The sequence below is a fragment of the Lontra canadensis genome, unplaced genomic scaffold (assembly GCF_010015895.1).
Source record: "Lontra canadensis isolate GAN:19392208 unplaced genomic scaffold, GSC_riverotter_1.0 scaffold30, whole genome shotgun sequence".
Lineage (NCBI taxonomy): Eukaryota > Metazoa > Chordata > Mammalia > Carnivora > Mustelidae > Lontra > Lontra canadensis.
In genome coordinates this window covers 9,150,785-9,175,295 of record NW_022631024.1, presented here as the reverse complement: position 1 = coordinate 9,175,295, position 24,511 = coordinate 9,150,785, and the positions used below count along the sequence as shown (strand labels likewise).

At 39.1% G+C, this 24,511-nt stretch overlaps 2 protein-coding genes across 2 annotated transcripts; one reads left to right on the top strand and one right to left on the bottom strand.

The window, feature by feature from the left end:
* Positions 1–22,803, bottom strand: LOC116872547 (olfactory receptor 1J2-like). The gene is made up of 2 exons (XM_032865789.1): positions 22,311–22,803; positions 1–953 (listed from the first exon to the last, which is right to left on the bottom strand). The coding sequence occupies exons 1-2, from the start codon at positions 22,801–22,803 to the stop codon at positions 1–3; spliced, it is 1,446 nt and encodes a 481-aa protein (XP_032721680.1).
* LOC116872548 (olfactory receptor 1J1-like) lies at positions 15,615–16,556 on the top strand. The gene has a single exon (XM_032865790.1). It carries the CDS (start codon positions 15,615–15,617, stop codon positions 16,554–16,556), a length of 942 nt encoding a protein of 313 aa, XP_032721681.1.
* Positions 22,804–24,511: the final 1,708 nt, after the last annotated feature.

Genomic DNA, 24,511 nt, shown 5'->3' with positions numbered 1-24,511 from the left:
TCATTGTGAGGAAAAAGTTGCCCCACTGAAGAGTTTCCCCAGGGCCTCTTTCATGTCCCTGTTCCTAAGGCTGTAGATAAAAGGGTTTAACATGGGTGTGACCACTGTGTACATGAGAGCCACAATGATGTCCTTGTTAACTAAATTGCTTAATTTGGGGAAAAGATATTGCCCAAATATTGCCCCATAATACAGAGACACTACAGACAGGTGGGAGCCACATGTGGACAATGCTTTGCAGATCCCTTTGGTGGAAGGAACTTTCAAGATGGTGGCCCCAATGTAGCCATAAGATACCAGAATACATATGAATGGCAGGGTAATGACCACCACTCCTACTGTGAACATGACCAACTCATTGAGGAAGATATCTGAGCAGGACAGTTTGAGCAGAGCACCAAGGTCACAGAAAAAATGGGAGATGGTGTTAGCAGCACAGAAGGATAACTGGGTGAGGAGGAGGGTGTGGGAAAGGGAGCTGGCACAAGACAGGATCCAAGATATAGCCACTAGTAAGGCACATAGCTCTTCCCTCATGATGGTGGTATAACGAAGAGGGTGACATATAGCCACATAGCGGTCATATGCCATTGATGTAATAAGGAAGCTGTCCAGGTCAGTAAAAAATATAAAAAAATACATTTGTGAAATGCACCCTGCATAGGGAATGGATCTGTACTTAGCATGCATGTCCATCAACATTTTGGGGACAGTGACAGATGAGAAAGAGACATCCGTGAAGGCCAAGTGGCTGAGGAAGAAGTACATGGGGGTGTGGAGGTGAGAGTCCAGCCTGATGAGCAGGATGATGAGCAGGTTCCCCAGCACCGTGGTCAGGTACATGCCCAGAAACAGGGCAAAGAACACTTCCTGCTGCTCTGGCAGGATGGGGAGCCCCAGGAGGAGGAACTCGGACATGCTGCTCTGGTTCTCCCTCCTCATGATACTCTTTCCTTTGCTGGGAATGAAGAATAGTTGAAATTATTAAGGACTCTGAAATAATCATTTTTAGTAGTCATATGAAAAATATATATGTTTTATTTTGGAAACAACCTATTTCTCATTTTTTTAATATGTTGGCACATAACAGAATTAGAAAAATTGTTGATGAAAGACTGTTAATGAGAGCCAGCTTTTCCTGGGTTAGTGACAAACCAGAATTCTGACACTGATGACCAGACTGTGGAATATGATGTCTCAGCCATGTTACTACCCCAAGAATGCTCTGTGTTGAGTATTCCAAATCATCAACCACAGCACAGCAACCTCAAGAAGCTTTGACTTCAACAATTTGAATTCAGTTGTTCAATTTCAGATGGGAGGTGGATTTTTCAAATAAAATGATACAAATAGTATTTATTGGCTAAAAAGCACTCATCAATATACATACATTTTTATTTTAATTCAGTAGAGGGTTCTTCCAATTCAGTAGAGGGTTTTTACGAAACTCTGAATTATGTTATCCATTCTCCCTACGGCAGCCGAAGATAGATCTTTTTCTTTAAAACCTATATTTCTTTCTAAAAATCTAAATAACTTTCCCTGTTTGGAAACCCTCAAAGTTTTCCTGTTGATCTTAAGATGAAGTGTAACAACCTTAATATGGCTTAAAGACCCTGAAAAATCTGTCTCTCCTGCATTTCCAACTCTTCTCCCTTACCTCCACCTCTCTCACTCTTGGCTGACTTCTCTGTTCCAACTTCTTAGAAACACACATTTACTTTTTTTTTTGAATTTTTTAAAAGATTTTCTTTATTTATTTGACAGAGAGAGAGCACAAACAGGCAGAGCGGCGGGCAGAGGGAGGCTCTCCACCAAGCAGGGAGTCTGAGGTAGGTCTCAATCCCAGGAGCCTGGGATCATGACCTGAAGTGAGTTCTTGTTTTCCCATAAATTTGCAGGGAATATATAATCTGTTGGAACTTGAGGCAACTGATAACCTACTTGCCATTTTCCAAAATTCTGTGCAATTGAGGAGCTTCCACATAATACTCAGTGGAAATGAATTAATCCTCAATGTAATAACAAGCTAAAAGAGTATCCCTTCAGCTCACATCGTGAACTCAGGGTTCTGGGATCGAACCCCACGTCAGGCTACCTGCTCAGTGGGAACCCTGCTTCTCCCTCTCTCCCCTGCTTGTGCTCTCTTTGTCTCTAATAAATAAATAAAGTCTTAAAAAATAATAAGCCAAAATACACATCTCATTAAGATTTTCCTAAATTCCATATATGGGGCGCCCGAGTGCTTCAGTCAGTTAAGCGTTTGCCTTCAATACACATTTACATTTGACGTCACTTAGACTCCTTCCCTTTGGTGGTTTTGGGCTTCCTGGATCTCATGTTGAGAAAGCAAAGATCAGGCCGATTTCCAGCAAATATTTCATGCAGATTTATTTGTAGTTTATTTTCTACTGACAACATATAGAAGGCTGTGATGATGCAACAGCATTTTAAATTACATACCAAGTATGTCTTTTTGAATACGTTTCCTTTCCTCCCTATGCAACTTAATAGCATCCCATAATGAAAAATTAGGAGTACAATCAAAAGATGCCAAAAGAAGTGAGTTTTTAGCTTGTATCCCAAATTTTCATTGCTCTCTTTGTTGTTCTCATCTTACAATACCTGCTAGTCAGTTGAGATAAGCAGAAATAATAACCCTCACAGATGTCCCCATCCTAATGCCCAGAACCTAGGGATCTAGTATGGCATATGACAAGGCAGAATTAAGGTGCACATGGAATTAAGGTTGCTAATCAGCTGCCTTTAAAATGAGATTAGCTTGGATTATCTGGGAGGGCCCAATGTAATCACAAGTATCCTTAAATGTAAAAGAGGGAAGCAGAAGAATCAGTCAGGGAGAGACTTTAAAATGTTTTACTGCTGGTGTAGAAAATGGGGAAAGGGCCATGAGCCAAGGAATTCAAGTGGCCTCTAAAAACTGTATGGTGACTAACATAACATAACATAACATAATACATACATACGTACATACATACATAAAAAAAAAATTCTCCCTTTAGAGCCTTCACTGAGGAGTGCTGACATTTCAGACGTCTGACCTCAAGAACTATAGGATAATAAATGCTTTGGTTTTTGAAGCCACTACCATTGTGGTAACTTGTTAGAGCATTAATGGGAAATGAATACACCACTATTGGAAAGATCTCAGGAATATCCAGAGACTCTGGTTATCTGGGTACCAGTATACAACAAAACTCATGTGTCCTTCCCAATGTCCACGTGGTATTCAATGAAATGAAGCAATTGCTTTGTAAAGCTAATTCCTACCTAAAATGTAAGGACATGAGGTTACTGTCTCATTAGAGACATTTGCCACTAGTCACAACGGTGACTATAAAACACCCTCTCCCACTCTAGGAAACAAACCGAGGTTTGCTGGAAGGGAGGTGGGGGGGAGGAATGGGGTAACTGGGTGATGGGCTTTAAGGAGGGCACTTGATGTAGTGAGCACTGGGTGTTATATGCCACTAAGGAATCACTAAGTTCTACCCCTGAAACTAATAATACAGTATAGGTTTACACTGAATTTAAATAGTTTTTTAAAAATATTTTTAAAAATAAGAAAATATTATTGAGAATCTAAAGATATAATTAAAAAAAAAATAAAATACCCTCTCCCACATTCAGCAACTGTACTATGTCAGAGCTAAAGCAAGTGGAAACTCCTCTGAAGACCACTTCCCTGTATCTCACTATCTCTTGGTTCACTTTTGTCTTTTTTATTTTCTTTCTCTTCTTGTCCGTCCTTTCAGTTTATCTTTGTCATTTTTCTCCTTCTTTCTCTCTCACTTCTCATTCTCTCTGCCTCTCTCTGTTTTTCTGTCACTCCATATCTCTACTCCTTCTCCCTTCCTCCCTGCCCTCTCTCATTCTCTTTTTTATTCTCTCTCTTTTTTTAAAGATTTTATTTATTTATTTGAGAGAGAAAGAGAGGATGAGAGAAAGAAAGCATGAGAGGAGAGAGGTCAGCAGGGGAAGCAGACTCCCCGCTGAGCAGGGAACTCAGATTCTGGGACTCCAGGATCATGACCTAAGCCTAAGGCAGTTGCTTAACCAACTGAGCCACCTAGGCGCCTCCCCCTGCCTTTTAAAAAAGATTTATTTATTTATTTATTTATTTGAGAGACAGAGAGATAGAGCATGAGAGGAGAGAGGTCAGCAGGAGAAGCAGACTCCCTGCAGACGAGGGAGCCTCTTTTTTATTCTCTCTTCTCCTCCATGTCAGAATCATCTTTCTCATTCTTTCTCTTCCATCCCTGTGTATACACCCATATGTGCTGAGGAAACAGACCCATTCCATCCCAAATACTGACCTTGCCTGAATTTATGATCCAGTGTTTGGTAAGTAAATGTGTCCTGAGATTCTCTTTAGGGGACCTAAATATCAGCTTCCAAGATCCTAGACATTTCTTGGGCATCAGCAAGAAAAGTTAAACATTCAGATTCTCACTCCTATGAACCAGCTCCAAATCTATGAACTGAGGAGTATAACTAGCCGAGGAGAGAACCCTAGGGAGTAGGAAGCAGAAGTTATAATTTCCAGTTCAAAACATCCTGGAGACTTAGGTTACAGGCCTGATTTTCCCCTTAATTCCCATAGGAAAGATATCCTGTGGTAGGTATGTTAGTGCTGGGAAACTTGGAAAATGAGCCCACAGGGAAAGGATTTCAAGGTATCTTCAGTCTCCTTTCAACAATGTTCTAGGCTCTACTTTAATCACATTTTGACATAAACTGAACTCCAGAGAGGTTAAAAAAAAAAAAGGGAGAGAAATTACTGGATCCAACCAGATCCAAACAGAAAGCCAAATGACTAGATGGCCTCTGAGAATTTAGGTAGAACTATCTCCTATACAAAGGGTTCTTGTTGGGCTCTACCCACCATGTAGCCCAAAGAAAATGACTTTCTTCTCTCTGGTGATGATTATGAAATGCAACATGGGAAGAGATAGGAATAACCACCTTTTTGGGGGGAGGATTTAGTATTTTCTTGACAAACTTAGGTTTGGTTATATCAATAAAAATAATTTTCAAGGAAGAAAGAAAAGAAGGGAGGAAGGGAGGGAGGGAGGTAAAAATAACCCACAAAAAAGACAAACTTGCAAAAAGTAAAAAATGTTGACACACACACAATCCAGAAAAACTGACTCAAAGTTTAAAAGCTTCAAGTTCTTTGAAGCTGACCTTTGAAGAAAATGCTCATTTACTGTGGCATTAGTCATTCTCTGGAATGAGACATATGTGATAAAGAAAGAAGTATTTATACCTTGAGTTAATAATCTTTGAAAGTTTATTTTGGCCTTTTTGATATCTGGATTTAGGGGGTGGGAGGTATAAGCAAAGCTTATAGCTGAGCAAGCTGTTCTCTAGCTCTGATGACCCTGTATTAATGCCACAACTTCATGTACCCCAGAGCAAAGGGATTCAGGAGACTGTGAGCTCAGAATTGTTGAAGACCAACAGCATTCTAGGCAAAAGCCAGAGAAAAAATGACTGGAATATTAGCAAGTAGCAGCTTAGCAACCTCAAAGTGGGCATTGTAAACTAGCATTGCAAACTACCAGACTCATTGGGAGGGACACAGCAGACACTTGGTGCAGTGGGGAGGGAAAATCTGTGGTGAGGCAAGTCAGTAGATGGACCAGATAGCAATACTTGGATACAGAATGTAGGGAGCTCAGACCCTGATACAGGAACCTATATAGCCATCAGTACCAACAGGAGTAGACGGCAATGCACAGGCAAAGCTATGTAAGGTGGGTCTGGGAAGACTGAAATGCAGTGAGTCAAAATGGAGACCCCTTAGACTGAAGTCTGATATGCTACAGACAGAAGAAAGATCTGTGGCAAGTAGCATGGCATAGAAGGCAACAGAGGAGCTCACACTTGGGTGGATGAAAGACAAAATTCTAGCTGGAAAGCAAAGGGCAAGTTATTGCATGTTTCACAGCACTTTGTAGGACTCTTCAGAGTTTGGAGAGTGCATACCACACCTAGAAGACTGCTTTAATTGATTTGTCAAATGACTTGATAGATTGCCAGTTTGAGTGGGATCTCAACAGAGGGCTCTGCGGCTGATTCAGGCTATGGTACAAGGCACCCTACTAACTGGATCATCTAAGTTGGCAGAACCTGAGGCCCTTGTTGGAGCTATCCATGGTAGATAATGGCACCCTTAGGAAGCATTTTTAAAGTGTATCTCTGTGTGCCCAGTACTAAGGAATAAAAAGCCAGGGATAAATTCAACAAAGATCATGCTTTCTTCTCTCTCTGAACATGTATTTAGAAAGGTGGAAGCCCCACAAAGTAGTGGGATATAGACTATTTGGCAGCGGCAGTAAACATTTGCTTGCTGGCTGCAGGTTATTTTTAGGAGAGGGACTATTCCCTGAGGCTGCAGGAACTTGTCCTTTGAAGGTTTTATGCCTTGATTTTCAGGGTCCTGTGTAATGAATGGGAGTGGGGAAAAGAGCAATCATAGTATCAGAGCAATGATGCCTATTAGGGGCAACTGCCTTCCTCTTCTTATACCTTTCTTCCTGGAACATGAAATTCAACAATGGTTTATAAGACTCTAATATTTTCATTGCTTATAAAATAAATGTATGAGTATATAAATATTATGGCAGAGAAATATTTTTAAAATACATAAATGCCAGTGTATTCTGAATTTTTCAATTTTTTTGAGGGAGGCTTGGATGGCTATGTATTTCCCCCTTAGGACTGCCTTTGCTGTATCCCATAGGTTTTGGACCGAAGTGTCTTCATTCTCATTGGTTTCCATGAATTGTTTCAGTTCTTCTTTGATCTCCTGGTTGATCCAAGCATTCTTAAGCAAGGTGGCCTTTAGCTTCCAGGTGTTTGAGTTCCTTCGGGACTTTTCCTTGTGATTGAGCTCCAGTTTCAAAGCATCATGATCTGAGAATATGCAGGGAATAATCTCAGTCTTTTGGTATCAGTTGAGTCCTGATTTGTGACCCAATACATGGTCTATTCTGGAGAAGGTTCCATGTGCACTTGAGAAGAATGAGTATTCTGTTGTTTTAGGGTGGAATGTTCTGTATATATCTATGAGGTCCATCTGGTCCAGTGTCTCATTCAATGCTTTGTTTCTTTATTGATTTTCTGCTTCGATGATCTGTCTATTTCTGAGAGAGGCGTGTTAAGATCTCCTACTATTAATGTATTCATATCAATATGACTCTTTATCTTGATTAACAGTTTTCTTATGTAATTGGCTGCTCCCATATTGGGGGCATAGATATTTACAATTGCTAGATCATCTTGGTGGATAGTCCCTTTAAGAATGATGTAGTGTCTTTCTGTATCTCTGATTACAGTCTTTAGTTTAAAATCTAATTTGTCTGATATGAGAATCACTACCCCGGCCTTCTTTTGAGGCCCATTGGCATGAAAAATGCTTCTCCATCCCTTCACTTTCAGTCTGGGTTTATCTTTAGGTTCAAAATGGGTCTCTTGTAGACAACATATGGATGGGTCCTGTGGTTTTATCCAATCTGCAACCGTGTGTCATTTTATGGGCACATTTAGGCCATTCACATTGAGAGTGATTATTGATAGATACATTTTTATTGACATCGTGTTACCTTTGAAGTCTTTCTTTCTGTAGATTGTCTCTATATTTCTGTTCAGTGCTATTCTTCAGATTTTTCCTCTTTTATAGTACCCCCCTTAATATTTCCTGCAGTGTCGGCTTGGTGGTTGCATAGTCTTTTAAGCCTTGCCAGTCTTGGAAACTCTTTATTTCTCCATCCATTTTGAATGTCAGTCTTGCTGGATAAAGTATTCTTGGCTGCATGTTCTTCTCATTTAGTGCCCTGAATATATCTTGCCAGCCCTTTCTGGCTTGCCAGGTCTCTGTGGACAGGTCTGACATTATTCTGATGGGCTTTCCTCTGTAAGTAAGGAGCCTCTTTGTCCTAGCAGCTTTCAAGAGATTACATCTACAATTATGATTCCTCAATTTGACTATCAGGTGCCTTGATGTTTTTCTTGAATCTATAATCTTGGGTGGAGACCGTTCGGTCTCTAGTACATGAATGCTGGTTCCATTCGCGGGATTGGGAAAATTTTCATGAAGAACTTATTCCACTATGTCTTCTACACTTCTTTCTTTCTCCTCCCCTTCAAGGATTCCAATAATTCTGACGTTGGAACGTTTCATGGCATCATTTATTTCCCTGATTCTGTTTTCATGGCTTCTAAGCTGTTTGTTCCAGGCTTCCTCCTGATCCTTTCTCTCTATTTCTTATACACTAACAATGAAAATACAGAAAGGGAAATTAGAGAATCGATTCCATTTACTATAGCACCAAGAACCATAAGATACCTGGGAATAAACCTAACCAAAGAGGTAAAGGAACTGTACTTGAGGAAATACAGAACACTCATGAAAGAAATTGAAGAAGACACAAAAAGATGGAAGACCATTCCATGCTCTTGGATCAGAAGAATAAACATTGTTAAAATGTCTCTACTGCCTAGAGCCATCTATACTTTTAATGCCATTCCGATCAAAATTCCACCAGTATTTTTCAAAGAGCTGGAGCAAATAATCCTAAAATTTGTATGGAATCAGAAGAGACCCTGAATCTCTAAGGAAATGTTGAAAAACAAAAATAAAACTGGGGGCATCATGTTACCTGATTTCAAGCTTTACTACAAAGCCGTGATCACCAAGACAGCATGGTACCGGCATGAAAACAGACACATAGGCCAGTGGAACAGAATAGAGAGACCAGATATGGACCCTCAACTCTATGGTCAATTAATCTTTGACAAAACAGGAAAAAATATACAGTGGAAAAAAGACAGTCTCTTCAATAAATGGTGCTGGGAAAACTGGACAGCTATATGCAGAAGAATGAAACTCGACCATTCTCTTACACCGTACACAAAGATAAACTCAAAATGGATAAAAGATCTCAACGTGAGACAGGAATCCATCAGAATCCTAGAGGAGAACATAGGCAGTAACCTCTTCGATATCAGCTACAGCAACTTCTTTCAAGATATGTCTCCAAAGGCAAAGGAAACAAAAGCGAAAATGAACTTTTGGGACTTCATCAAGATCAAAAGCTTCTGCACAGCAAAGGAAACAGTCAAGAAAACAAAGAGGCAACCCACGGAATGGGAGAAGATATTTGCAAATGACAGTACAGACAAAAGGTTGATATCCAGGATCTATAAAGAACTCCTCAAACTCAACACACACAAAAACAGACAATCATATCAAAAAATGGGCAGAAGATATGAACAGACACTTCTCCAATGAAGACATACAAATGGCTATCAGACACATGAATAAATGTTCATCATCACTAGCCATCAGGGAGATGGCTAGTGATTAAAACCACAAATTAAAACCACATTGAGATACCACCTTACACCAGTTAGAATGGCCAAAATTAGCAAGACAGGAAACAACATGTGTTGGAGGGTATGTGGAGAAAGGGGAACCCTCTTACACTGTTGGTGGGAATGCAAGTTGGTGCAGCCACTTTGGAGAACAGTGTGGAGATTCCTCAAGAAATTAAAAATAGAGCTTCCCTATGACCCTGCCATTGCACTACTGGGTATTTACCCCAAAGATACAGATGGAGTGAAAAGAAGGGCCATCTGTGCCCCAATGTGTATAGCAGCAATGGCCATGGTCGCCAAATTGTGGAAAGAACCAAGATGCCCTTCAACGGATGAATGGATAAGAAAGATGTGGTCCATATACACTATGGAGTATTATGCCTCCATCAGAAAGGATGAATACTCAACTTTTGTAGCAACATGGACGGGACTGGAAGAGATTATGCTGAGTGAAATAAGTCAAGCAGAGAGAGTCAATTATCATATGGTTTCACTTATTTGTGGAGCATAACAAATAGCATGGAGGACAAGGGGAGAGGAGAAGGGAGTTGAGGGAAATTGGAAGGGGAGGTGAGCCATGAGAGTCTATGGACTCTGAAAAACAATCTGAGTGTTTTGAAGGGGCGGGGGGTGGGAGGTTGGGGGATCCAGGTGGTGGGTATTAGAGAGGGTGCGGATTGCATGGAGCACTGGGTGTGGTGCAAAAATAATGAATACTGTTACACTGAAAAAATAAAAAATTAATAAAAAATACATAAATGCCTCTATTCCCTATAAAATGTAGCCTCTATTAACATTCCAGAGCACATTCTTCCAGGTTTTAAAAATATGGTAATCTGGGGGCACCTGGGTGGTTTAGTCAGCTAAGCATCTGACTTGATTTTGGCTCAGGTCATGATCTCAGGGTCATGAAATTGAGCAGCACAAATGGCTCCATGCTCAGGAAGGAGCCTGCTTCAGATTCTCTCTCCCTCTCTCTCTCTGCCCTTCTGCTTGTGTGTGTGTGGGCTCTCTTTCTCAAAAAAAATAAAATTAAAATATGATAACTTGGATTTTCATATAGAGTTGTAAACATGCTTATATACAGTTTTCCATTATGTTCTTTGAAAGATTATATAATAAGTTTTTCATAAACATCATTGAAGTGTCTATATAATATTACTTCCAGTGAGTGTGTATCATAATTGCCTTAACCCTTTCCTTTAGGAAACTGGGCTGTAACTACTTATCTTTTTATATTATGCTGGGATTAGATATCTTTCTAATCTAATTCTAAAGAAAGATTTTTCAAAGTACTTGAAAAAGTATTGGGCAAAGAGTAGAAACTGTTATGTGTCATAGCCTACACCACCAACTACCAAACTCACCCACCCTAACTACAGCATTTATGTTTGTTCTGGCCTGCCTCCTAAATTGTGAGCTATTTCAGAGAAACAACAACAGCAACAACAACAACAACTGTGTTTTCACAAATCTTTACTCACCATATCTCATAAAATTTTTGCCACACAGAAGTTACACAACATTTTGAGTAAATGGATGAGTAAATTAATAAATTATTGAAGAAAATAATGAATGAAAATTCTATCTCCTCCACTTGATTCTTTGTTTCTTCTCTAATTTTCCCAATCTGAATGGAGTAGGTTTCTGAAGGCTTCTCATACTCATAGTTAAAGAATATATTTGAGCCCTGAGCTTGTGCCAACTATATTGTGTTATGGCTGACCAAATAAATAAATAAATAAATAAAAATCCTGGGTGCATTGAGGTGTTTCTAAAGGAAGGGAAAGAACCCCTCTATTTTTGAGAAACAGAAGTCCAACTATTCCTTGATAAATGTATTTATTTCCCAGGGACTATTAACAACTCTCTTCCCAGTTTCAGATTAATTGTGAGAAGGAAGAAGTCCATATGATATAGAGCCTGCCATTATGAGAGAGGCATCATGGTGCTATGGAATTAGGCGTTAGGTTTGAAGTTACCATGTTTGGGTTACAATCCTCATTGGCTTTTTTTTTTTTTTTAGCACCCTCAAAGGCAATAAAATGGGAAAAATGCTATCTACCTCAAGAATTATTGGGAGGGTTAAGTGAGCTTAATGATGTGAAAGTTCTTTACGAGTAAATGAGTCTGCAAACTAGTCCTCATTTATATTCCCAAAGGAGTTGACTATCTTTCATATCTGGTAAAGGCACATCTCCACCGGGATGGTTAAGGGAAACTCAGTAATTATTTCTAAATTGTCCAACACCAGAAATTTGTAGCCCTGGTCCCCTGGTTCCCAAGTTAGCTGATAAAAATTGATACCTTTGTTGTTGCCTTGGACCTGGTGAAAAAGAGAGTGTACCTCCTGCTCATTTGAGGGTTGAGCTTGTAACTTTTTTGAAATGAAAAATTATTTCCCATCCTGGAGCTGACAGTCCTTGAGTTTATCCTTGAGTTTACTGAGTTCGGTAAGGGCAGTGCTTATAGACTTCACTCAGCAATGTGTGTGTGTGTGTGTGTGTGTGTGTGTGTGTGTGTGTGTGTGTATGATCAGCTACAGAATTATTGCAGATGATTATACTTTTACCAAACATTTTTATAATTTCATTGTATCAAACCCCTCAGATTGTTTTCACTTCAAATAACTTAAGTGAACATAATGATTATAATTCCTTGAAGGTTGGTACTTTCCTTGTAGGAAAATGTCTCTTTTACAGTTCTGCTGAATATATGGCATGCATTCAAACCATGAGAAAAACTTCCCAGGTTAAAAAATAATATAATCTGCCTTGTTTTGAAAATGGTTGTAAATATGTCTACCTACCTACAATTTGCTGTTATGTTCCTTCAAAAATTATATCATAAGCTTTTTAGAAACTCATTTTATTAGCTATGTGGCATTGTTTCCAGTAGATACATACCATAGTTACCTTCACTTTTTTCACTTATTGATAGAAATTAGGTAGTCTATCAAAAAAGATTGACCAATATCTGACCTGCTTTTGTCCTAGAGCTCTGAAAAATTCACTCTATGAACAGCTATCTTTGTAGATCCTGTAGCTTGTGTCCTAGTCTCTCTATTTATTTTTGATCATCTGAATAAGGACTGAGGCCAGGCATCCACCCAAAGGCTTGGGGGAAATTACAGGTCCCATCATCTTTTCCTTAATGAGGAGCATGTACCCAGAGGTCTCTTTTCCATCAAACCATGCTCTCCTACAGACAATATAGGATGATGGTTAGGAACATGGATTTGAAATCATGTATATCTGGGATTGAATGACTTGTCCTTAATTTTCTTGATGAATGATTTTAGGCAAATTACTCATACTCCCCAAGCCCTAGTTTCCAATAGGTTAAATGAAAAAAATGACTTTTTTGTTGTTCTGTTAGGCTGGGATGATATAAAGTACATGTCACAGCCCCTGGCCTATAGTATTCACATGATAAATATGTGATTAATGAATGATTATTATTATAATGTTACTGTTATCATGATTATTAATATTACCATCTAGGCATATCTTGAAGTCATAGATTTGTATTAATCCTCAGACTTCCTGATTTACTTCCTAAAATTCTTTTCTTTTATTTTTTTTTTTATTTAAATTTGATTAGCCTACACATAGTATACTTCCTAAAATTCTTGAGTGCTCTCAGGCAACAAGTTTTGTCTTACTTGAGGGTATCATTAATAAGTCATGTAATATAGTGGAAGCAAAATAGTCTTTGAGGACAGATAGACCTGGGATCAAGTCCCATTATCAGATAATAGTGCTATCTAACAATGGGCAAGTTTAATTACTGAGTTCCAGCATTCTTCTCTCTTAAATGAGGATCTGGATGTCTATGTCAAAAGGTTGGGGAAGAAAGGGCATCTTGGTGGTTCAGTTGCTAAGCATCTGCCTTTGGCTCAGGTCATGATCCCAGGGTGCTGGGATCAAGCCCCACATTGGGCTCCCTGCTCAGTGGGAAGCCTACTTCTCCCGCTCCCTCTCCCACTCCCCCTGTTTGTATTCCCTCTCTTGCTGTCTCTCTCTCTCTCTTTCTCAAATAAATAAAATCTTTAAAAAAAAAAAAAGCTGGGGAAGGAAATGAACAGTACTTGAAAAGCACCTGGCACAAATTAGGTGCTAAGTCAGATCTTATTAACAGTGTGACTATTTTTAGCCTTAGAGCAGCCCAATTGCAAAAGTGATGAATTTGTTCTTTATCTTCAATCTCTACTTTCATGCTGCATGTAATCCCTAATCCTCTCCTTTCCTCAGTTTGTCTGAGGAAGTCAGTGCCCTTGTTCTACCATCCAAACCTGGTCTCCAAATATTATAAATGGCTCCCAGTCATCCCATCAGTGAGGGGATTGGCCATAGGAAATCCTCATCCAGGAATATTTACTTTAGTTGGGAACTTAAAGCCTTTTTTCTCTTGCTGAATGAATTTCAAGTACCAACAGTCTATTGAGTGTGGTATTTTGGGTGGAGATACAGAAGATTCGATGTTTTTCTGGAAATCACACTACATAGGTATCGTTCTGCGTGTCCCCCCAAGAAAACTGACCCAGAAAATTTGAAGAATCTCAAATAAGTTAGAGGGAGTGTTCTGTCATTCATTTTCCACAATCCATGAAGACATTGGGGTCAATGTTGGGTCCAAAGTGCTGGAATCCGTGCAGAAAGCCTAGAGGCTTTTGCCTCTAGGACTAAGTGGCAAACAACCTTTCACCTATTTCTGGGAGACCTAATAGAAAACCATTCATAAATATTCTGATTTGATATCTGGTTCCAGACATTACAGGGAGTGAGCTGGCTCCCTTTGCCATTGATATTTATCTCTCAACATGAATTTTCACCTACTAGATTAAAATGGTTCATGATTACACAATTCCTTTCACTTGTTTGTGGGTAAGGGAACCAGGACTGATGGTACATGGGTGCCTTCTAAATCCAGTTGACAAAGCGATGGTGAGACTAGGTCCTCATCATAAACATATCTGTTTCTAGGTTCTCTATTTTCCTCTACTGTTTTATTAGTTTATCTTTGTAAAAATACATTTTTTGTTGTAATCAATATGCCTTTACAATAAGTTTTGATATGTTGTAATGAATACCTGCCTTCTCTTTAAAAAAAAAAGAACATAAATATTTTTATATTGATTTGGGTTAGGAAATAAATCTCTTGTAGACTGCTTTAGACACACTGGAAAGATTAGAATTCCTTTTAAAAATTACATTTGGCTTTTAGATCTCAGTTCTTTGAATATTACACCATGCTTGGGACCTCAGGATTATTAGGATAAAACCTAGGTTTTGAACAGGCCTGAGGTAAGTTTTTTAAGAGGCTGCCATGATGAATTTAACTGAATGTCACAACTTTCGGTGGAAAAACAAATTTATATTGTGTATTCATTAATTGTCTATGATAGATTCTGGATCTACAGCCAATGAACAAATCAGCAATAATCATGGAATGTGTCAAGAAACAGAGGATGAAGAATTAAACAGATCACTATGCACAAAATAAAGAAGGGCAGTGAGATTTCTTTTTTTAAAGATTTTATTTACTTATTTTAGAGGGAATAGAGAGCTTGAGTGGGGAGAGGGGGAGTGGAGGAGAGAGAGAGCCTCAAGCAGACTCCACACTGACTGTGGCTCAATCTCACTACCCTGAGATCATGATCTGAGTCAGAATCAAGAGTCAAATGCTTAACTGAGCTGAGCTGCCCAGGTGCCCCATGGGCAATGAGATTTTTGATGTCAAGTAACTTATTCTGCTTCCAGAGAATAAACTCTGGAGTCCCAATCCTAGCCAATCCTTTTCTTACCTCAGTGACTCTGAGACTGTCTTCCTCTGCTAGCCCATCTGAAAAGTGGAAATAACAAGGTACCTCCCTCATTTATATACTTAAGATGGTTGAATCAGTTACTGTACATGAGCTATTTGAACAGTGCATGAGGACCACATTCAATAAATGTTAACTGTTAGTATTGTCATTTGCAGAGCCTGGCATCGATTGAGAAAGAAAGTGGTTACCTATCCTAAATGTACATGTTTTCTATATTTATCTGGCAAAATATGCCTCAAATGTAAGAAAATATGAATGAAGACTTTTCTAAATCAAAAAGTCCTGTTTGTTATACTCTCCACAGTGATTGCTTTTTTATCCAGAAACATTCCACCTTTTCCTTTCAACTTACCCACCGGTCCTCTTCAGCTGATATACCAGCATGAGACTGGAGAACCAGAGCAGCGTGTCTGAGTTCCTCCTCCTGGGGCTCCCTATCTGGCCAGAGCAGCAGGGAGTGTTCTTTGTCCTGTTCCTGGGCATGTACCTGACCACGGTGCTGGGGAACCTGCTCATCATCCTGCTCATCAGGCTGGACTCTCGCCTCCACACCCCCATGTACTTCTTCCTCAGCCACTTGGCTTTCACTGATATTGCGTTCTCATCTGTCACTGTCCCAAAGATGCTGATGAACATGCATACGAAGTACAAATCCATTCTTTATGCAGGGTGCATTTCACAGACATATTTTTTCATATTCTTTGCTGATTTAGACAGTTTCCTAATCACTTCAATGGCCTATGACAGGTATGTGGCCATCTGTCATCCTCTGCATTATACCTTCATCATGAGTCAGAGCATTTGTGTCATGCTGGTGGCTGGGTCCTGGGTCATTGCTTGTGCTTGTGCTCTTTTGCATACTCTCCTCCTAGCTCGGCTGTCCTTCTGTGCTGACCACACCATCCCCCACTTCTTTTGTGACCTTGCCGCCCTGCTCGAAATGTCCTGCTCAGACACCTCCCTCAACCAACTGGTAATCTTTACTGCAGGATTGACAGCTATTATGCTTCCATTTTTATGCATTATGGTTTCTTATGGCCGTATTGGGGCCACCATCCTCCAGGTTCCTTCTACCAAGGGCATCTGCAAAGCCTTGTCCACTTGTGGATCACATCTCTCAGTGGTGACGCTCTATTATGGGGCAATTATTGGTCTCTATTTTCTTCCCTCATCCAACAACACCAACGACAAGAACATAATTGCTTCATTGATGTACACAGTGGTCACTCCCATGTTGAACCCCTTCATTTATAGCCTGAGAAATAAAGACATGAAAGGGGCCTTGAGAAAACTTTTGAGTAAGAAAACATATTCTTTCAACTGATACTTCTATTTTAAAATATCCATATGATCTTATTTTCTCAATTACCTGTAAATACAAATTATTGTAAAAATAGCTCACTTGTCTTCCACAATGTCATTCAGAAAAACTTTGCTGACATTATCCTTTCACCTGTTAGGGAGAATAGTAAAATGGGACATGGTTTATAGGACTTAATTTGCTCTTTTCTTGGATGATGGGATTGCAAAATACTTTGAAGATGCTGTATCACTTTGGTTGGTATCGTCAAATGGAAGCCATTGGGGCTGGCCTTCTGCCAAATTTTCAGTTTGCTAAAAATGTATTTGGTCTTTCAAACATCTATATATATATATCTATATATACATATATAGATATATATATTTGGAATCTCTAAATTCTACCTCTGAAACTTGTAACACACTCTATGTTAATTAAAATGAATTTAAATTTAAAAATTTTTAAATTATATTTTTTCCAGTTTTTAAAAATTATTTTAATTTATTTTCAGCGAAACAGTATTCATTGTTTTTGCACCACACCCAGTGCTCCATGCAGTCCGTGCCCTCTCCAATACCCACCACCTGGTTCCCCCAACTTCCCACCCCCCGCCCCTTCAAAACCCTCCAATTGTTTTTCAGAGTCCATAGTCTCTCATGGTTCACCTCCCCTTCCAATTTCCCTCAACTCTTTCTCCTCTCTAACTCCCCTTGTCCTCCATGCAATATTTTATGCTCCACAAATCAGTGAAACCATATGATAATTGACTTTCTCTGCTTGACTTATTTCACTCAGCATAATCTCTTCCAGTCCCGTCCATGTTGCTACAAAAGTTGGGTATTCATCCTTTCTGATGGAGGTATAATACTCCATAGTGTATATGGACCACATCTTTCTTATCCATTCGTCCATTGAAGGGCATCTTGGTTCTTTCCACAGTTTGGCGACCATGGCCATTGCTACTATAAATATTGGGGTACAGATGGCCCTTCTTTTCACTCCATCTGTATCTTTGGGTAAATACCCAGTAGTGCAATGGCAGGGTCACAGGGAAGCTTTATTTTTTAATTTTTTAAAAATTTTCATTATTTTCAGTTAGCCAACATATAGTACATCATGTTTTTATTGTAGTGTTCAACAATTCATTAGTTGCATATAACTAAGGAATTTTCCATTTTGGTGATGATAAGTCTCCTTCTTCACTCAGACATCAGGGACTTTGAGCCTTTCTAGAACTTCCAAGAAGAGCATAGTAAATTTTACTTTCCTTACGTAATAATTAACACACTACTTTCTTGTTCTTCAGGAATACAACCCACATGTCCTTTCTTCCCAAACACACACAGATATTCAGCAACAAAATGAATGCCACCTCAGTTGTCTCAGGTACTGGTCTAAGAGCCCAAGATACATTAAAATAGAGTCAATTATCATATGCTTTCACTTATTTGTGGAGCATAAGGAATAACACAGAGGACATGGGGAGATGAAGAGGAGAAGGAGTTGAGGGAAATTGGAGGGGGAGATGAACCATGAGATACTGTGGACTCTGAAAAACAATCTGAGGTTTTTGAAGGGGCAGGGGGTGGGAGGTTGGGTGAGCCTGGTGGTGGATATTATGGAGGGCATGTATTGCATGGAGCACTGGGTGTGGTGTATAAACAATGAATTCTGGAACACTGAAAAGAAATTTAAAAAATAAATAAAAATTAAAATAAATAAAAATATAAAATAACAAAAATTTTTAAAAATCACCTAATTTAATTCTGACAACAACCCTAAGAGATATTTTGAGAAAACTCATGCTCAAAAAAAAATCTTAACATCAGAGTTAGTGAAGGAAGATTTTAATCTTAGCTGTCTGACTCCAGAGTGATTGAGCATGATACTTTGTTTATATGAACTTTGTTTATATTTATAAACTTTGTTTATATGAAACACTGTGTCCAGGGGAGGAATAATTAGCTCAGCCTAGTGGCAGAGTACATGAAAGACTTCCCAGAGAAGGTTGCGTTCTCATCTGTCACTGTCCCAAAGATGCTGATGAACATGCATACAAAGTACAAATCCATTCCTTATGGATGCATTTCACAGCCATATTTTTTCTTTCTTTCTTTCTTTCTTTTTTTTTTTTGCTTTATCTGAAACTTAACAAATCAGAATTAATCAGACACATGAAGTTCTATCTTGTCCAGGTGATCATAGGAAGAAGGAACAGCATGTTCAGGATATTAAACTGGAAGTTTCAACTGAGGTACCAAGATTTGATAGACACAAGATGCCAAAGTGAGTTGTAAGATTTAAAATATAGATGTTTATAGGAAATGCCCAATGCTCAATTGCATAACTCATGAGCCTCTCAACGTAGACATGGGTCTAAAAAATGCTAAGAGCTAAATATGACAGGTTCTCATAAAGTAGTGGGGGAGTTTTTTTGAGAAAGCTGCACAGTGAACCCCAAATCCTCTCAACAGACAAGGAGATGCTTTCTTCCTCACTTCAAGCTTAGTGGGAGAAACTTCAAAAAACATTTAGAGAATTTGATATGTATCTCTTACTTTGATGAGAGCAAGAACAATAGGAAAGATGACATGGGGAGGGCGGGGAGAGAGGGAATTGGAATTGGGGAATAGAATTATGTTTGAGAAATTCCTTCACTTCTTTTCATGGTGGGGCAATAAAAGCAAAAATGTTTCCTGTGTGTGGAATCACTATGCTGTACACCTGAAACTAATGTAACATAATGTGTTAACAACATTTCAGTTTTTAAAAAAAATAGTTTCCTATGGATTATAGGTGAGTTATGTCAGAAGGAGACCAGGTGGGAAGCCATGTTCACTTCTCCCCAAGAAGACCATGAGGAAGTCTAGGGAACTCAAAGAGAGAATAAGAGATCTGTGGGGAATGCACCACCACAAAACCAGGGGCTCCGGGGAGAAGCAATACCAGGAAGAAATATACTTTAGTTATATCACAGAGGATGTGTGGGAAGACAGCCTGGGAGTCTCTAAGACAGGGAAGTTCTTTTCTTTTTCTTTTTAAAAATCCAGACATATTTCATTTAAACCACCCAAGAATCACATGATTTACTAGCCAGTGCCATTATAAAGCCCCAATGGGGGATGGAAATCTTCAAAGTGCTGTAAAAACTGGATCCTGCTGAATTGTTATCAAAGCAGATACTATGGATATTCTGTTTTTCTGTTCTGATGACATTTAGCTCAGCTTCTTTTTACACAATATTAATTGTGTATTAAATTAATTAAGTCAAGGGTAAGGGTTTCCCTCTAGAAACTCAATTGGCTTCTTTTTTTTCCCCCAAGGTCACAAACCTCCCTCATACTTTGAACAATGCCTTACATATTAGCTGTCAGTCATAAAGTTGTGTGTGTGTAATGATGATAATCTATTTGAGTTTGAAGGACTTTTACTCTGACACCGATACTATAGAACCATTATCAGTCTTGTAGTTTATTTTGTTAAACAGCTCTATCTATCCTTTGAACAAGAGTAAGGGTCAACCCACCTAACACTGAATTATCTGCAGTTAATGGTTCTAGAGGGGATTCGTACACTGGGGTATTCTTACTATTTATGTAAATTCAAGATGTTCCCTTTGACAAAAAATCTGAATCTACCATTCCACAGCCTCTGAACTTTTCCTGATGCCAAATCCCTTCCTCATTGTCTATAAAACAGATTGATTGCCATTTTCAAGGTGATTTTCTCAAGGAAACACTTAAAGTCAAGGACATAAATCATAAAATAAGGCATTAATGACTTTAATCACATTAAAATTAAGACATTGATAGATCATTTAAAAAGCTAACAAGCTTCCAGTAATGGAAGACATTTGAAACATATACAACTGAAAAAGGGTTAATTTTCAGATTATTCCAGACAATGCAATAAATAGAAGAGAAACAATCAAATAGAAAAGCAGGGAAAATACATAATCATGTATTTCACAAAAGAAATGTTGTACCAATAAGGATAATGATGGCTGCTCTAATGGTCCAATGCAGGTCTTCTAAAAGGTTGATGACATTTCACTATGCAGTAATTTGAGAATCAGGTTCAGTTATCTATCAGGGCAGCAATTATTTTTTTCTCAGACAATAGAGGAGAAAACACAGACATTTCTTTAAAATTCTGGCCAGGAAAGTATAGACATTTTCTTCTCCTGGGGAGAATGTGCCACATAGCAACACTTAGATTAGTAGGAAATGTGGCAGCTGTCTCCCACTGACAACTTCACACTTAAGGAGAAGGTCATGAATTTTTGGTGAATAGCCAGCCATCTCTGTCACAAATGTCCAATAAGTAGGTTAAGATGCTCTACCTCATAAATAGAGAACCTGGAAGTAAAACCACAATGAGATGTCATTTTCTACTCACCAGAGTCACAAAAATTAAGAATCTCTCAGGACCAAGGGTTCATCAGTATTGTTAGTTTTCTACTACTTAAGCCTAGAGATTGTTAAATGAATATTTCTTTTAATATTATTCTCTAAAATGTGATTATATGTCACATGTGTAAACACATACACACGTATTCACATGTACAACATACCATGTATATATACATATAAATTTAAGACATATGTATGCCATATATGCTTTTTTGTATGCTATTTCAATATTTTTTAAAGTTGAAATAAAATTTCCAATAAAATGGGTAAAAATATTATTCCAGTTTGAAAAATAATCAAGTGATTTAAAGAACTCGGGATTTGACCTCATACATACAGCATTGTAAATACCACCTCTACTAAACATTCCTAGTTTGTGTCACTGGGCTACCTACTAAGCATCTCTTAATATGAATTTCCTCCTTTATATCGATTACTAGGATTAAATTAAATAGTTAATATGGAAATATTTGTTACAGTTATCAGTTTATAGCAGTGAAAGTTATATCTGCCTTGAGTAGAGGTAGTTTCTCAAGGACCGAAAGCAAAATGAGAATTTCAGATGAAAAATAGGACACTCTATTTATGTATGTGGGACAGGGATGTGCTTTTTTAAAAAATCAGATATATTTGGATTAAACTACACTGAAGTACTGCCTAAGTTCACTTCAGGTCTAGGTTCTTCCTGATGTTCTTCCTTCAAGAAAAGATGGTTGTACAGGTATGTTTTTTCCCTATGACTCTAAAATTAACAAGGAAACTAAACAGAGAAGAAACCTAAGTCCAAGCTAAAACAGAGACTGAAGAACACCACATCAAGATTCATTAAAAAGGAGCTATTCAGAGAGGAAAGGAAGCTCACGTTGCATGTGCAGAATGGAACAGGTCTTATATCTAATTAGTAGGGAAAACAGTGTTCAATATGGTGAAAATATTCCTCTTCTGAGTAGGTGTCCCAGAGCTCCTTTCATATCCCGATTCCTCAGACTGTAGATAAAGGGATTTAGCATGGGGGTGACCAGAGTGTACAATATGGCCACAATGACATCCTTGTCATTGGAGTTATTGGATGAGGGGAAGAAGTACAGTCCAATAATTGCCCCATAGTACAGAGACACAACAGAGAGGTGAGAGCCACAAGTAGACAAAGATTTGCAGATTCCTTTGGTTGAGGGAACCCTCAGGATAGTGGCTCCAATGCGTCCATAAGAGACGAGGATGCATATGAATGGCAGGATAATGACCACTCCCCCTACAGTGATGATAACCAGATCATTGACTGTGGTATCTGAGCTGGAGAGCTTAAGCAAGGCAGAAAGGTCACAGAAGAAGTGGGGGAGAGTGTTGTCTCCACAGAAAGAGAGACGAGCCAGGAGGAGGGTATGCAAAAGGGCACTAGCACAAGATAGGACCCAGGACACAATTACTAGCTGGAAACACAGGCTCTGACTCATGATGGCGGTATAGAGGAGGGGGTGACAGATGGCCACGTACCTGTCATAGGCCATTGATGTGAGAAGGAAGCTGTCAAGATCCCCCCAAAATAAGAAGAAATACACCTGGGAAATGCATCCACCATATGAGATGGATTGAGTCTGTGTCTGCATGTTTATGAGCATCTTTGGAGCTGTGACTGATGAGAAAGAGATGTCAGTGAAGGCCAAGTGGCTGAGGAAGAAGTACATAGGGGTGTGGAGGCAAGGGTCCAGCCTGATGAGCAGGATGATGAGCAGGTTCCCCAACACTGTGGTCAGGTATATGATCAGGAAAAGAGTGTAGTATATGCCCTGCTGCTCTGGCTGGATGGGGAGCCCCAGGAGGAGAAATTCAGACACACTGCTCTGATTATCCATCTTCATGCTCTTCTTCTCTTTTGCTGGAAATGGGGGTGGGGAGATAGATATGTGAAAGAATAAGAAATCATTGTGATTGTCACATTATGGAAACATGGTTTTGAATTAACCAGTACATGAATTTTAACCTGAATAGTTCCTGCTTTTTGCCTCACTAATGGGCTAGTGATGGTCTGACTTCAGGCTATTATATGTCCACCTAGAAACCAAACAGTTTCTTTTGGAGGAAACTTCAACATCCAAATGGTAATCAGACCAGATCAGGCTCAAACTTGAGGATTCCAGGAGTTCATGATAGAAATTTGAGATTAAGAAATTAGGGTGAAGGGAGTTGAGGGAAATTGGAGGGGGAGATGAACCATGAGAGACTATGGACTCTGAAAAATAATATGAGGGTTTTGAAGGGACAGGGGGTATGAGGTTGGGGGAGCCTGGTGGTGGGTATTAGGGAAGGCACGTATTGCATGGAGCACTGGGTGTGGTGCATAAACAATGAATTCTGTTACACTGAAAAGAAATTAAATTAAAATAAAGAAATTAGGGTGCAAGTCTATGTTAGTAACCAGTTATTGGAAAGGCAAGTAGAGGCTCTCCAACTGGTCTCTTGGCCTTTCTTAACCATCCCCGTGCCTCTCATATGTGCTTTGGCTAACATTTTATCTCCATGGATTGGGTCAAGGCAAGACAACCCCATGGGCTGCTCTGGATCTCCTATGATCTGGAGGCTTGGTGGAAACATAACCTCTTCAAGGCAAGGGCATTAAGGACAAGAATCTTTGTCAATAACATAGAAGATCTATGACATATAATATAGCCATTAGTCCTTTCTTTTTTTTAATTTTTAAACTTATTTATTTGACAAACAGAAATCACAAGGTGGCAGAGAGGCAGGCAGAGAGAGAGGAGGAAGCAGGCTACCTGCTGAGCAGAGAGCCCGATGCGGGGCTCAATCCCAGGACCCCGGGATCATGACCCGAGCCGAAGGCAGATGCTTTAACCCACTGAGCCACCCAGGCGCCCCTCCATTAGTCCCTTCTTTAAAAAAAAAATTCCTTCTTGTTCCTCAACATTTTCTGTCTACCATCTCTTTTGCTAAAGAAATGTTCATGCAGCAATGTCCACAATAGCCAAACTGTGGAAGGATCCTTCAGCAGATGAATGGGTAAAGAAGATGTGGTCCACTTACACAATGGCATATTACTCAGCCATCAGAATGGGTGAATACCCACTATTTGCATCGACATGGATGGAACTGGAGGAGATTAGGCTAATTGAAATAAATAAAGCAGAGAAAGACAATTATCATATGGTTTCACTCGTATGTGGAACATAAGCAATAGCACAGAGGACCATAAGGAAAGGGAGGGAAATCTGAAGGGGGAGAAATCAGAGAGGGAGATGAACCATGAGAGGCTATGTATGGGAAATGAACTGAGGGTCTCGGAAAAGAGAGGCATGAGGGGAGGGGGTAAGAGGGTGATGGGTATTGAGGGGACGTGTTGTGATATGCACTGGGTGTTACACCTAACTAATAAATCATGAAACACTACATCAAAAACTAATGATATATACAGTGGCTAACTGAATGTAATAAAAAAATTAACAAAAAAATTTTTTTTCATACAATGTGAAGGGTTAGGAGTCCATTTCTCTTCCAAAGTCTCACCTATTCCCTAAGTTCTAACCAGATCGCTTTTATGCCAGTTCTCAAAAT